The 16,872-nt window shown below is 40.6% G+C and overlaps 2 protein-coding genes across 2 annotated transcripts in view; both read left to right on the top strand.

Annotated features, from left to right (window-relative positions):
• The window catches only part of LOC134568392 (dimethylaniline monooxygenase [N-oxide-forming] 2-like), a 489,265-nt gene that overhangs the window by 322,657 nt on the left and 149,736 nt on the right, over positions 1-16,872 (top strand). The gene's annotated exons all lie outside the window — the stretch shown is intronic.
• The window catches only part of ACAD9 (acyl-CoA dehydrogenase family member 9), an 88,966-nt gene continuing 79,238 nt past the window's right edge, over positions 7,145-16,872 (top strand). The window contains exon 1 of the mRNA XM_063426965.1: positions 7,145-7,360. Within this exon, the coding sequence (XP_063283035.1) occupies positions 7,202-7,360 (159 nt within the window). The 5' untranslated portion in view covers positions 7,145-7,201. The remainder of the gene's footprint in view (positions 7,361-16,872) is intronic.

Genomic DNA, 16,872 nt, shown 5'->3' with positions numbered 1-16,872 from the left:
ATAGACTATTGATGTCCATCGTGCACAAAAAAGTGCCACAAGGGATATCACTAATCAGTTGTAATTTATTGATAAAATCAGTAGTGTCCTGTACAAAAGAGCGCATATTAAAAACCAATGTTTGAAGATGTGCATCAACAAATTTAGACAAGGGTTGCAGCACTGACCCACATCCCGAAACTATGGGGCGGCCAGGGGGGTGTCTCAAATTTTTGTGAATCTTCGGTAATAGATACATAAAGGGGATCTTTGGATGATCCACATTCAAAAAATTGTAATCTTTCTTGTCAATTAATCCATCATCAAGTGCTATCCAAGTTCTCTCTCTAATCCTCATTTGTAGCTCACCTGTTGGGTCACACTCCAGAATCCTATAGTGTTGCGTGTTCGTCAACTGGTGATTCATTTCTGCCATGTATTCACCGGTATCCATGACCACCAGGGCTCCTCCCTTGTCTGCCGGTCTTATTGAGATGGTCCTATCATTTCTTAATTCATTGAGTGTAGCCCATTCTTGTCTGTTCAGATTCATTTTGCATTTTCTTCCCCAATGTATCTTATTCACATCCATTTGGCACAATTTTATAAATGTTTCAACACTTGCATTAATTACAGGCGGGAGAAACTTACTCTTCGGCCTACATTTATGCCTATCAAATTTGGCAGATTCGGATACAACTCCTTCATTCTGAATAGTGGGAGTGTCCTGTAAATGAAAAAACTCTTAAGACGTATAGTACGAAAAAAACGTTCCATTTCTATATCCAAGGTAAGTCTGTCCCCTCCAAATGTGGGCACAAACCCAAAACCTTTCTCCAATACACATACCTGTGCCATGGTTAATTGTTTATCAGAGATGTTCACTACCAGCGTTTCTGTTGTTGTCTCGTCCTCCCTGGATACCGTCTCTTGGGCTCGGTCGTAACTGGAGTAAGTTCGTTTGGACCTCCTCGTCCTTCTACCACGCCTCCTCTTTGAGTTCCTCCTAAAAAAAGAGGTGGATTCCTACTAGAATCCGATTCCCCAGATGTCGCTTCCGGATCAGATATGCTTGTATCGTAATTGGTCCTATCATTCCTATTACGCCACTGTGGATTACGTGCTATACGGGTATTGCGCCAAGAGTACACTTTATCTTCCAGATAATCAACAGTGTCCCTGCGAAATTTATCCAATTTTCTGACTAGAATTTCTTCTTTATGTTTAGGAAGTTTAGTAGTTATGGTTGCTAGTTTCTCTTCAACCACTAGTTTATCCTCACCCTCAAATAGCTTGTTCTTAATCTCAGATAATGAATTCTCAATCTCAGACGACTCTTGTTGCAAACCTTCTATAGTGAGTGTTATAAGGTCCAAACTGCACTTATTCAAAATCCTAAACCAATTTTTACAAAATTCTTTATTGGTTTTACAAAAGCTGGGTCTAATATTCAACCTCAAACCCCGTGGGATTCTTCTTACTCATAGATATTCTACCAAGGTCTCAGAGTGCAACTGATAGTTAATAAGTTTCTTCTCCAAATATTCAACCCGCCGATAAATAGTGGTCTGATCAGTCACAAAAACACTCTCCTTAGTGCTATACTTAGCAATTATGGCATCCACCTCTGCCTGTGTATAAATCCGTGTTTCTGCCCTTTTATCACTAATGCCACCTATGTCCACAAAAGACATTATCTCTCAACATACACAAGGGACTCAATAGTCATACAATAAACAAAGTATGGAGAGACTAATTAACAAAAAGCATAACCATCTGGGTGCTAATCCTCACTGGTATTCCCTCAAATACCCATATAAATAGTAATCTAACAAGAAAGAGAATGCACACCAAAAAAAAGCCACAATAGTCACTTAACCTGGTTTAATAAGCCAATATCAGATACAGGCAAAAACAAACAATTATAATTAAAGTGACAAAATTAGGCACAAAAAATAAATCAAAAAAATCAAGGATAATTACCAGAAGTTTTCACAAGCCTAACAGGGCAGAAACAGGACACAAAAAGTAACCCCCCCAACGTTTCGGCACCTCCTGGTTGCCTTTATCAAGGGAACATTATATCTAGACACACCACAGTTCCTTTATAAAGCAATAAATCACCTGATGGCCATCAGTATGGAGGAGGAAAGTTGAAACCGGAAGTGACATCATCACTTCCGTCCTCAGACTCATCCACTTCATATAACAAATAAAGAAACAAAAAAAAAAAACCCCCACAAGTGATCAAACATCTATGCGACCTGAGAGAGTAAAAAAACGCCATATAGGTTCCTGGCTAAAGCCTCTTAGCCCTAGCAGAGCATGCGCAATGGTGCACTAAAGCCTAAGTATAGTAAAACACATTGGGTTTAAAAAACAAAACAGCAAAAGTCCAATATGCATGAAAAAATTCAAAAACACAGTGAGTATAGTTTATAAAAAATAATAAAAAAATAAATAAATTTGTTATTGAAGTGCTTTGTGCTAAAGTGGTCTCCCCAACTGCTAACTTAATAATGTTTTCTATAATATTGCATATGAAAAAAAAACCCTATATAGTGTAAAATCATAATACACAATCACAGGAAAAAAATATTTCAATGCACTCACAAGTATAGAGCAGGTAAAGACTGCTCAAATTGTAATGGCTCCTAATATATTTCTCCAGGGTAACTTTATCTTTAATTTTAAATTTAGAGGTCTTATAAGTGTTTTAGATAACTCATTACAACGATTAAATAATACTGATTGGAGAATTAAACTAACTAGCCAATACAGCAAGACAGAGAATAACATTTTAAATTTGTCAATTTATGTGGAAGGAAAATTAAAAACTATTTATTTAAAAAAAAAAAAAAACATGTGCGACTAAATGTGAATAACTATGTGCTACATAATAGTAGGTACTACACTCCGTGGCTTGATAATATCCCCAAAGGAACCTTAAAAAGGATATTTGAAATGGGTATAAAGAGGTGGAAACATATAATTAGGAGGAACAAATTGTGAAAGAAAAGAGAGCTACAGATTTATCCACTGATAGTATTTTACTTTAATGTTAATTTTAGAGAGATGAAGAGAATTCATCAGAAATGAAGACAAAAAAAGTGTCTTAAAGGGACACTCCAGGCACCCAGACCACTTCTGCTCATTGGAGTGGTCTGGGTGCCAACTCCCACTACTCCTAACCCTGCAAGTGTAATTATTGCAGTTTTTTATAAACTGCAATAATTACTTTGCAGGGTTAACTCCACCTCTAGTGGCTGTCTACTAGACAGCCACTAGAGGGAACTTCCTGCTTCATAGCACAGGAAACCTGTGCTAGAGCGTCGCTGGACGTCCACACGCAGCGTCGCTCAAATCCCCATAGGAAAGCATTGAAATTAGTTTTCAATGCATTCCTATGGGGAGCGCTAATGCGCATGCGCGGCATTGCCGTGCATGCCCATTAGGTCTCCTCGTCCGGTGGGCGGGATCAGTCTCGCCCACCGGCTGACGGAAGCACAGGGAGGAGCGTCGCGGAGGAGGAGACAGCGGCGAGGGACATCGCTGCTGCCTCAGGTAAGTCATTGAAGGGGTTTTCACCCCTTCTGTAACTGGGGATTGGTGGGTGGGAGGGAGAGGGACCCTCCAGTGCCAGGAAAACGGATCGTTTTCCTGGCACTGGAGTTTTCCTTTAAGCGATAAAATAGGTTTTTACTCGTGCAATAAATGTCAGGGCTGCCAGAGGCGGCCGCCTAAGGCCTCGCGCTCACAGGGGCCTAGCTGCCTAAACCATGTAATCAGAGAGCTATTAACTTGCTGTTTTCTACTACAAAAAGATGACGCAGTGCAACTAACACACCCTCACAGGGGTTCCATTCATAATGCATTTCCTTCCTCCTGCACACTGAGCTTCTAGCAATCAGCCAATCTGTGTCTTGTTGCTACGCGGATAGTGCCAATTGCAGAGCGCACTGTGAAGCTGGTGACGTCACACTGCAATGTAGCCTGTCCCTGCAGACAAGAAGAAGGAGAAGAGTAGAGCAGGAGAGAAGAAGGTGAGTAGAGCAAAGCAGAAGGAAAGGAGAGCATAAGGTAAGGAAATGAGAGCAGAAGAAGAGAGCAGAAGGAGCCAAGGAGGAGAAGACAGTGTCAGAAGAAAGCAAAGAAAAGGAGATTGGAGTAAAAAGAACAATGTGGAAGACAAGTGATCCCCCAATTCATCCTGGACACTGGCCCGAGGCTTTGGTACCTGACAGGCAAACTTTGGACCATCTCACCACCCCCAGGTAAAAAAAAAAAAATACAAAATTATCAATGTATTTACTTTTTTTTTTATTATGTGAGATGTAGACATATTGGTTATTTTTAAAGGAACACTGTTCACCATAACAACTTTATCTAAATTAAGTTATTATGGTGCCAGTAGGCCCCCGGGTGCTTTATTAGCTTAATGGGTTAAAACCCATCCTGGATCTTCAGATCCACCAGCAGGATCCAGCTTCTGAAACTGAGTTTCAGAAAGCTCATAGCGTAATGGCGCAGCGGATTGGTTAGAGCGGGAAGCTACTGATTGGCTTAGAGCATCAACTGGCCTTTGCCATTTAGATGAAGTTGGTAAAGTGACCAGAATGTTCTTTTAGTTCGGTGAAAGGTACACTATAGTGTCCCTGCGGCTCACCCTGCTTCACCTCCTTGGCTGAGATAATCAAATTAGATGATCTCAGCCAATCCAATGCTTTTCCATGGAAAGCATTGGAAGGCTATTGCCACACTGCGCAAATCAGCATAGCCTCATAGCGATGCATTGAATCAATGAAGAGTGTTTAGCACCCCGATGCAGAGCATGGAGGTGCTGAACATCCCGGTTGCACTGTGGGATCACCTTTGGTGGCCATCTGAGTGACTGCCACTCTATATTATTGCTAGACAGTAATGTAAATAATGTCCTGGATGCCCCTATCCTAAATACCTATTTCACGGATAGCCCCGTGAATTGACAGCAATGGTCGTGACAAGGAGATATAAATCATTGACAGCAATGGTCTTATTTTGAGGAGATATGAATCAAAAACCTTCACTGGGCACCATCTATTGTGCATGGGATAGTAAGGGATCTGGACTAGCTGACCCAGTTGACTAGTTTTGGTAACGGGTAGTGACAGGAGCTTTACTGGGTGTCTGTCCTTCGTATGCCCGGACACGTGGCGGCGGCCATCTTGCTTTGTCGAACGCTTCCAGCGGTGTTTGGTTGTCGAGTGTATGGAACTATTTTCAGACACTCAACGGCCTGAACACCGTCGAGACTTCCAGGATCGCCTACGTTTCTGAGGAAGTGTAGTGCCATCTGGCTATATTAGAGAATATGTGTTTGTGTTCCATAGTGGTTAGGGAGATCTGTAGTTCTTCCTCTCATAGAGATATGAACTTGGGTTTGGGGTTGCTTGTGTCACATTTGAGGAATTTGTAAAATATTGAAAACTGCTTTGTTCTAAGGCCTGTGTTACTGTATGTTTTGAATATGGTTGCCTCTCTATTTGCTTTGAGGAGAGATGGTATTGAGGAGATAAAGTTGTTGTAGGTTCAAGAGTTGTAGTGTTGAGGGGGTGCAGTTTGGAGCGACTTCCTCGAGTGGCTTTATTCCCTTCGAATTGAGGAGTTTGTCTATCCTGGGATATTCATGCCCAGTGGGAAAGGTGGGTTATGTGTCAGTGGGTATAGGGGGGAAGGGTGGGGTGATAGACCTGTTAGTGATTTTGTTTGATGCTTTTAAGGTTGGTATGATTGTTGGATGAGAGAGGTGGGGTTGCTGAAGAAGCGTTTTGCCTTTTTCATGTTCCCATTACTTCTTTATCTCACATTCCTTAAATTTACTGACATAAACTGAAAGCTGGCTCTCTCTTTACTCCTTTCTCATTAATCTTTAATTAATTTACTCAAACTTCAACACTATGTAACAGCAAAGGTGGTGGAGTAGAGTTTTTAAATCTCATCTAGTTTTCTACTTCAAACCACCGCCCCCTTGTTTTCCATTCTCCTTTTCTTCGTTTGAAGTCCTCTCAATCCACTTGTTCAAACTCAACTCTACCTGCGTTTTTGTTATATGCCCCTCCTTGACTTTCCTCTCATTTTCCTAAGTTTTCTGCCTTCCTTTCCCCCTTAATCACCTCTAATACTCCATATCTCATCCTTGGGGTCTTCGGCATTCCAACTAACCCAACTTTTAGCTCTAATACTCCATTTTCTCCCTCAGATCATCAGCTCATACTATTCACTCAATATCCTCAAACCTTTTCTAAGGTCAGCAGGAACCTTAATTGTCTTGACTTTGAGCAACTCTCTGCTGATCTTCAATCTCCACTGTTACCCATCACTACTTTTTCCTGTTCGTGTTTGTTATTTCCTTTCATAATTCTACACACACATCTACTTTGGACAAGGTTGAACCACTCACACTCTACACCTTGAAGTGAGCTAATTTCCAACACTAAATTAATCTGATACCTACATAGGTACTTCTACTCAGTTAAACGTTGGTGTAGGGAGTCTCACACGGTCAGTCTTGCTGCAATATAACCAATTGGTAGTTGTCTGCACCTACCCTTTTCCTCTGGTCGCACTGCGTGCTCTTTCAATCCTGTTCCCTTTCACCTTATCAGATATTTTCCCCCTTGTCTTTTGTCATTCTTAATTTATCTCTATCTTCTGGTGTCATCCTTATTTTCTGCAAGTAATCATTCAATAACCTCTTGACAACGTTACACTATAGACTTTCTATATATTGAGCAATGAATGGAGTTTGGAATGTTCCATTAACCTATAAAGATTGATACGTATACATAGCTGAAATAAATCTTCAAGACTGTGAACAGGTATCCTAAAGTTTAATGCAATAAAGGAAAGCTACGGATTATCTGCGACCATTTCATCGAAAAGTCTATTGTTAACAAATAAAAGCAGGAGACAGGTATCTATGTTAAAGCATATGGTGTATAGAAAGAAAGCGTTTCATTTTCTGCAAGCATTCACTGGGAACATGTTGGCAGGTTCCTCCTCAGACGTGCACTGACTCGCATTCCACTGTAGAACTCGCACACGTTCTAAGACCATACACGAGCGGGTGTCACGGCGTCTGTACTATCGGGAGTCGCGGTCTGATGACGTAAATATGCAAGCGGACACACGATTCGCGCGTTTTGATGACACTTACTGCCAGGTTCGCTTTGACATTGTAACAATGAGCAACTTCTTCCGACTGATCCAGAGAACGCTGGGGGTTTCCCACAACCAAATCTCTGGAATTCTACACCGGAATGCCAGAGCCGTGCGCCTCATTCACACCGGTCCCCTGAACTTGAATTACGCCAAGGGACTTTTTCTAGGATCCATCAACAAGGTATCTTTTAAAGGGAAATGGTTTGATTTAAAGCGGCACTGTCATGCCGAATTTACCTTTCCCCAATCAATTCCTCTTCTCTCCCTCTCTTAGGATCTGTTATTCATTTCTTCCTGTCTGCTCTAGTTTTCTTTAAAGGACCACTGTAGGCACCCAGACCACTTCAGGTTTTATGGTGTTTTGGGAAGTTACAGGGTCAAATATAGCGTGTTACATTTGAAATTGAAATTCGTCAGATTGGTTACGTTGCCTTTGGGACTGTATAGTAGCCCAGGAATTAAATTTACACCCATAATGGCATACCATTTGCAATAGTAGACAACCCAAAGTATTGCAAATGGGGTATGTCCAGTCGTTTTTAGTAGCCATTTGGTCACAAACACTGGCCAAAGTTAGCGTTAGTATTTGTTTGTTTGTGAAAAATGCAAAAAACGCCAATTTTGGCCAGTGTTTGTGACTAAGTGGCTACTAAAAGAGACTGGACATACCCCATTTGCAATACCTTGGGTCGTCTACTATTGCAAATGGTATGCCATCATAGGGGTAATTTTAATTCTTGGGCTACCATAGGGTCACAAAGGCAACGTAAGCAGTCTCGCAAATTTTAATGTGAAAAAGTTTGACGCTGTAACTTTTGTAAACTCCATAAAACCTGTACATGAGGGGTACTGTTGTACTCGGGAGACTTCGCTGAACACAAATATTTGTGTTTCAAAACAGTAAAAAGTATCACAGCAATAATATCGTCCGTGTAAGTGCTGTTTGTGCGTGAAAAATGCAAAAAAACTCACTTTTACTGGCGATATCATCGTTCTAATACATTTTTACTGTTTTGAAACACTAATATTTGTGTTCAGTGAAGTCTCCCGAGTAAAACCGTACCCCCCATTTACAGGGTTTATGGTGTCTTGGAAAGTTATAGGGTTAAATATGGAGCTAGCAAATTAAATTCCCTATACTTTCGGCATGGGTTGTCAGGCAGGTCCCGCTAATTGTAATTAATTAAGATACCTAATTGTGTAAACATATTACATAAATATATGTGTAGAATTAATATATGTATATATACGTATGTGTGTGTGTGTGTGTGTGTGTATGTATATATATATATATATAACATGAAACATGGGGGATGGTTGCACTCACCTTAACATGCTTAAATGGGGTGCTGCTGGGGGCCATATTATACAATACACAAGATCCAGCGCACTCTCCTATCTACTAAACAGCAACTTCAATGTTGACAGATTTTATTAGTTTTTAAAAGTTTTTTTAAAAACACCTAATCTAGGCAAAAAAAAATGGGGATTTAGTTACATTATATGATCATACATTGCATAAGCCTGCCACAACGTCAATGTACCCCATATTTGGCAGGTACCCTGGGGTACATTGACGTTGTGGCAGGCTTATGCAATGTATGATCATATAATGTAACTAAATCCCCATTTTTTTTTTTGCCTAGATTAGGTGTTTTTAAAAAAACTTTTAAAAACTAATAAAATCTGTCAACATTGAAGTTGCTGTTTAGTAGATAGGAGAGTGCGCTGGATCTTGTGTATTGTATAATATGGCCCCCAGCAGCACCCCATTTAAGCATGTTCAGGTGAGTGCAACCATCCCCCATGTTTCATGTTATATATATATATATATATATATATATATATATATATATATATATATATATATATATATATATATATATATATACATACATAAAACTTTTTTAAAAACGAATAAAATCTGTCAACGTTGAAGTTGCTGTTTAGTAGATAGGAGAGTGCGCTGGATCTTGTGTATTGTTTATTATATATATATATATATATATATATATATATAAAATATAATTTTTTTAAAAAATATTTTTATTTAGGTGTGTGTGTGTATATATATGTATGTGTGTATATATATGTATGTGTGTGTGTGTGTGTGTGTGTGTGTATATATATATATATATATATATATATATATATATATATATAGTTAGTAGAGAAAAGCAGGCTGCACTCACAGACTTGAAAATTCAAATGGTGTTTATTCCATCAAAAATAGTAAATAGAAAATCGACGTTTCGGTCCACACAGGGACCTTCCTCCAGGATCAAGTGATACAAACATAACACAGAACTATCTCAAATATATAGGACATTACATTAATTTTTAAATGACTTACCCCAGGTGATGTGCATATTCCCCGGCGTTCACCGCTGAACACCGCGCATGTGCGCACTACCGAGTGCCCTCACGCTGACCCGCGGTCCATACATGGTGATGCAACAACTACGCCGTTGCCACGGCGACGTTTGCAGCTATCACCATGGAACCGCTGTGGATACAAAATTACAGACTACGGTGCCCGATAGTGAAAAAATATATATGTGTAGAGAGAAATGAACTAAATTAAATAAAATAATTGTAAATACAAATAACCTTAAATCAATAGTGTCAGTATTGACTAGTTACAAGACCAGGGCTGTAAATACTTTGAACATTGAGGGAGAGAATATTGTAACATTATCTTTTTAATTTTTAAGAGAAGGGAGATTGCATCCATATCAACCCCTCATCTTACACATTTTAAAGTGTAGGACTCTTATTGTCCTGTCACACTTTCGCTTGGAAATTACTCCTTTAGCTCAATGTCTTTTAAATTTTCCAAAATAGATAACGTTCTTTAAACTTGGAAATATCTGAATAAACTTATCCAGTACTTCCTAAATCTTGAGGGAGCCCAAATGTAAAGGCCCTGGGTTACCTGACTAAAGCATTATGCCAGCAACAGGGAATGTTAAGACCTAAATCAACGTTTGATCCAGTTACCAATAATTCGGCTCTAAAAACATATACATCTCTACAGTGATGAATGAAACTAAAACACAGATATTGGAACGCAAACGACAACCCCAGAATTTGACAAATAAACAAAGAAAACTTGTACAGAATTTGGCAGAAGATCATAATATCATAATACGTCCAGCCGATAAAGGGGGAGGCATCGTGGTCATGCAGTACACAGACTATGCCAAAGAATTGAGGGCACAGTTACAATGTCAATCTACATATACGCAATTGAAACAAGATCCTACGAAAGAGATACAGAGAAAGATTGAAGAAGCATTGAATATGGGAGTGATGGCTGGGTATATTGAACCTAAGACAGCAGAATGTCTGTATAAAAAGCATCCTAAAATACTGGTCATCTACACTATTCCCAAATTACATAAGGATCCAACACACCTCCCTGGGAACCCGATCGTTTCGGCAGTGGGGGGTGTCTTGGAACCTATAGCTAAGTGGCTTGACAACCTGTTTAAACAGCCAGTCTCTGATTTGGAAACATGCATCAAGGATACCCCCACATTAATCAAGAAATTAACATAAATTCAGATGAAAGATAAGAAGGTGATATTAATGACCATGGATGTTAGAAGTCTATACACTGTAATCCCCCATGCACAGGGGATAGAAGCAATGAGACAAGTTCTGACACACTCAAAGTCTTACAGAGGGCCATGCGTAGAATACATTCTTCATATGCTGGAATTAGCATTATCCAATAATTATTTTAGGTTCGAAGAGGACTGGTTTTTACAGATTGCCGGTACGTCCATGGGGGCGGCAATGGCCCCCATGTACGCGAATGTTTATATGTACATTTTAGAAATGACACATATACTTCCAATCTATGGAGATAAAATCGTGATTTTTTTCAGATTTATCGATGACCTATTAATAATTTGGATAGGCACATTACAGGAAGCACAACAGATGGTGGATAATTTGAATGAATTAAACAGTCCAATTAGATTTAAGTCAGAAATAAGTACCGATAAGGTACATTTCCTGGATCTACAAATCTGGACAGAGAAAAATGGACTTCAATATTCCCTGTATACCAAATCAACTGATCACAATACACTTCTCCATGCACGAAGTGCCCATCCGGAACATCTAAAGGCGTCATTACCTAAAGCACAATTTTTAAGAACTATACGCAATAATTCTTCCCATGCAAAGAGGGAAGAATAATTAGTGGACATGAAAGACAAATTCCTATCCAGGGGATATAAAAAGTCGGATTTAGAAATGTCGTTGCAACAAGCCAGAGAACATAATCCAAGAAGTTTGGCTACATCTCAAAGTCGAATACTATGTCCAATGACATATAATAATAAGGCAGCCAATTTATCCAATACTATTAAAAGGAACTGGAATATGCTGGCACAAGACAACACGCTTCCATTGATCTTCAGACAACAACCACTCATATGCTATAAACAAAATAGAAATTTACGGGATATGTTGGTAAAGACTGATCCTACTCAAAGCTGTATGAAGAAGGAAAATATTCAGAAACGTGGCAGCGTTAGATGTCTTGGCTGCGTAACCTGCAGCCATATGGTACCAACACGCTCCTTTAACCATCCACACACAACGGCGTAGTTGTTGCATCACCACGTATGGACCGCGGGTCAGCGTGAGGGCACTCGGTAGTGCGCACATGCGCGGTGTTCAGCGGTGAACGCCGGGGAATATGCACATCACCTGGGGTAAGTCATTTAAGATTAATGTAATGTCCTATATCAGGGGTAGGCAACCTACGGCACTAGTGCCATGTACGGCACTCAAGGTGTCTTTGCGCGGCACTCAAGGCTGCTAGAGCCAAACAGGCTCTGGCCTATCAGGAGTCCCAGTAAAACTTCAGATATCTGCTAATACGAAGAGGTTGTGAAGGACAATCCTCAATTTAAGCATTGTAGCACATGGAGATCACTTCCTCCCAGCACTTGTGAATGGGAATCCACATGTAGTAAAGCAGCCCGTAGCTGCTGTTGCAGCTCCTGTCCTTGACCTGTACCTGGCCAGCCTGGACCACACTGGAACCCAGGGAAGCCACCCACACTGCTAGATATACACAGAAATGCACAATAACCCTCCCCTCATACAAATAATACAAACAGCCCACACACAAACATACACACAATCCGCACAAACGCAACCTGCTAACAATCCACATACATGCACACAACCCCACATGCAGCCTCTCACATGCAATACCCCAAACAGCCCCCACACACTACTAATAAAAAATACGGCAGCATACACACCTTAATTAAAAAAAAAAGGACCGGCACGCTACGGGACATTACAATCCTATATCGGCACAGTGCTGCTAAAAGGATGCCTACCCGTGTCCTATATATTTGAGATAGTTCTGTGTTATGTTTGTATCACTTGATCCTGGAGGAAGGTCCCTGTGTGGACCGAAACGTTGATTTTCTATTTACTATTTTTGATGGAATAAACACCATTTGAATTTTCAAGTCCGTGAGTGCAGCCTGCTTTTCTCTACTAACTACAATTTACCTCCCTAAAAGACTGACACCCGGCGAGCCTCTTAAGGCACTATTTTATACATCAAGCGTGAGTGCAAGGAACTTTTGTATATATATATATATATATATATATATATATATATATATATATATATATATATATATATATATATATATATATATATATATAGTGAATGCCAAATAATGGCTGCTCACGGTCTTGTTAAAATCCAAAAGTTTTATTCAATCATGTTAAAATCTGTGACCAACGTTTCAGTCCCCGCTCGGGACTTTCCTCAGGGTCAGACAAAAATGATGGTTGTCCTATCATTTTTGTCTGACCCTGAGGAAAGTCCCGAGCGGGGACTGAAACGTTGGTCACAGATTTTAACATGATTGAATAAAACTTTTGGATTTTAACAAGACCGGTGAGCAGCTATTATTTGGCATTCTTTGTATCTTTGGAGTCCAGGCTCTGGCACCCGGCATATGAGGAACAATTAAGCGTGAGTGCTTGGGATTTTTCCATTTTTTTTATATATATAGTGATATATACGTATATATTTATGTGTATATGTGTGTGTGTGTGTGTGTGTGTGTGTGTGTGTGTGTGTGTGTATATATATATATATATTAATATCACAATACAGTTAGAACGAAATAACACACATCTATATATTTTTTATTTATAATAATTTTTTTTAATTTTATTATTTATTATTATTTATTTTATTTTTAATTTTTTTACGTATTTACATATTTTTTATATTATATACAAATATATAACAATAATTATATATATATTTAATCAGTATCAGTCTACGTGTAATTTGATATTAATTTTTATATATATATATATTATTAATAGTAAAATACACCTAGACAGTGTGTGTGTGTGTGTGTGTGTGTGTGTGTGTGTATATATATGTATATATATATATATATATATACTTAGATCATATATATGATCTAAGTATATAATTTTTTTTTTTTTTTACACTGATTAACTTTTATTTTATTTCCAGCAAGCAGGGGGACTAACTGTCATTACAGGCAGTCCCTCTGCTGGCAATGCAGCAGCCAGCTAACCCGGCCATGTGATTGTGAGGTCCTCGCAAGCAGGGCCGGACTGGCCCACCGGGATACCGGGAAATTTCCCGGTGGGCCGCGGCACCTGGGGGGCTGGAGAGTGAGAGGGAGCCCTGCTGTCTAATAAAATCGCGGCCGCCGGCCGCATGTCAGTGCCGCCGGGTGGCCAGTCCGGCGGCACACTCTGAGGTGATTACTCACCTTGCGGCCGGCAGCCCCATCTCCTGTGCTGACAGCTATGCTGCTGTCAGTATCAGTGAGTGTGCCGGGCGGCCGCCTAAGCGATCCGGCGGCACACTCACTGATACTGACAGCAGCATAGCTGTCAGCACAGGAGGACTGAGGGAGGGGGCGGAGCTAACTACCAAGCTCCCTCGCGGTTCCCATGATTCCTAGCATCTACACATCATAGAGTAGGGATTACTCTATGATGTGTAGATGCTGGGAATTATGGGAACCGGGAGGGAGCATGGTAGTTAGCTCCGCCCCCTCCCTCAGTCCTCCTGTTGCAGCAGGTACAGAGAAGAATAGGAGAAGGGGAAGGGGACAAAAAGAGGGGAAGGGGGGACAAATAGAGGGGAAGGGGGGACAAAAAGAGGGGAAGGGGGACAAATAGAGGGTAAGGGGGGATAAATAGAGGGGTAATAGAAACACAGGGGAAGGGGTGACACAGAGACTGAGGGGTAATAGAGAGACAGGGAATGGGGGGGCAAAGAGAGGGGTAATAGAGAGACACCAGGGAAGGGGGGGACAAAGAGACAGAGGGGTAATAGAGAGACAGGGGATGGGGGAACAAAGAGAGGGGGTAATAAAGAGACACCAGGGAAGGGGGGGGGCAAAGAGACAGAGGGGTAATAGAGAGACAGGGAATGGGGGGACAAAGAGACAGAGGGGTAATAGAGAGACACCAGGGAAGGGGGGGACAAAGAGACAGATGGGTAATAGAGAGACATGGGATGGGGGGATAAAGAGAGGGGTAATAGAGAGACACCAGGGAAGGGGGGGGCAAAGAGACAGAGGGGTAATTGAGAGACAGGGGATGGGGGGCAAAGAGATGGGGTAATAGAGAGACACCAGGGAAGGGGGGACAAAGAGACAGAGGGCTAATAGAGAGACACGGGATGGGGGGGTAAAGAGAGGGGTAATAGAGATACACCAGGGAAGGGGGGGGACAAAGAGACAGAGGGGTAATTGAGAGACAGGGGATGGGGGCAAAGAGATGGGGTAATAAAGAGACACCAGGGAAGGGGGGGGCAAAGAGACAGAGGGGTAATTGAGAGACAGGGGGTGGGGGCAAAGAGATGGGGTAATAGAGAGACACCAGGGAAGGGGGGGGGGACAAAGAGACAGAGGGCTAATAGAGAGATACTGGGTGGGGGGATAAAGAGAGGGGTAATAGAGAGACACCAGGGAAGGGGGGGAGACAAAGAGACAGAGGGGTAATAGAGAGACATAGGGGTTGGGGGGACAAAGAGATGGGTAATAGAGAGACACAGGAGAAGGGGGGACACAGAGACAGGTGGGGTAATAGAGAGACACCAGGGAAGGGGGACAAAGAGACAGAGGGGTAATAGAGAGACACAGGGGATGGGGGTACAAAGAGAAAGGGGTAAGAGAGAGACACAGGGAGGAGATGGGGAAGAGAGACTCAGGGAGGAGAGGGGGAAGAGAGACAGGGAGGAGAGGGGAGAAAGAGACACAGAAGGTTTGTTGGCTGGGGCTAAGAACAACGCAAAAGGGGCTAGGGAAAGAGAAATACAGAGGCTGGAGAAGGGTAAAAAGAAACACACAGGGACTGGGATGAAGTAAAAGATGCACAAGGGTCGCTGTAAGTGAAAAAAAGGAGACAATTGGAGACAAGATACACTAAACGAGGTAAAAGTAATAGACGTAAATTGATGTGATCCTGATAGTAATACACACATATTATATATATATTATATATATATATATATATATTGATGTGTGTATTAGTAACATATAATTATGCCTATAATATTTACACATATAGTAATATACATTTATATATGCATAATACACACATAAATGTCATTAATATATATATATATATATATATATATATATATATATATATATATATATATATAATGAACACGTATTGGCCCAGTCTTGTTGCTAGTTGCATACTCATGCACCATAACATATTTAAAGTTTAGAGCGCACCCATAGAACTTCAAAATAAACAAGCTAACTTAATTTTTGTTTAGTTGTGCAATTGCAGACATTCAGCATTTCAGTATCATTACTAAAATGTCCTTAATAGGCCAAAGTAGTTGTACTGAAACATTGATTACATGCAAATGTACGTCTACTTAAAATAAAGGCACTCTTTTGTTTATTTTGAAGTCCTATATGCGTTCTTTCGTTAGAGTAAGAGTTTTCAATTTCAAGTTATTTTTTCACCCTCTATATCAGCACACTATGCTGGCGCGACGCATTATTGGGCTGGTATAGAATTTTTTTCCAGGGCTGCTTTTAGTTTCCAGTCCGGCCCTGCTCGCAAGGACCTCACTCTCACATGGCCGGGGGTCCCCCAGGAAGGAGGACGTGCCGCGGGGGGTTCCGGGTAAGTAAGAAAAAAACGGAGGGTGTACTATTACGCCCGGCGGCGTTTAGAGCCGCTTAAAATAGGGCGTAATAGTACGCCCTCCAGTCTTAAAAGGTTAAGCAGTTTTTTTCATTAGCTTTTGTAGATAAGTAACATAATTTTTCAAGTAAAAGTCCAAAAACATGTTTGTTGTTCAATTTTTCACCTTTTTTTTTTTAAGTAAAATATATGACATGATACAAATAATGGTATGTAAAGAAAGCCCTTCTTGTCCTGAAAAAACCCCAATATATAATTTGTATGGGAACAGTAATTGAGAGAGCGGAAAATCACAGCTAAACACAAACACCACAAAAGTGTTAAAACCGCTCTGGTACTTAACGTACAACATGGCCAAAAAAAGGCCGGTCCTTAAGGGGTTAAAGGAACACTGTTTTGGGTGTCCTTCCTCACAGAGGGGTTGCCCTGGTTGTTTACTTCATGTTTCCATACACCATTATACTCCTGTTTATTTTAAGA

The sequence above is a fragment of the Pelobates fuscus genome, chromosome 7, assembly GCF_036172605.1.
Source record: "Pelobates fuscus isolate aPelFus1 chromosome 7, aPelFus1.pri, whole genome shotgun sequence".
NCBI lineage: Eukaryota > Metazoa > Chordata > Amphibia > Anura > Pelobatidae > Pelobates > Pelobates fuscus.
The sequence above is the reverse complement of the archived record's forward strand: the minus strand, read 5'-3'. Positions and strand labels throughout refer to the sequence as shown.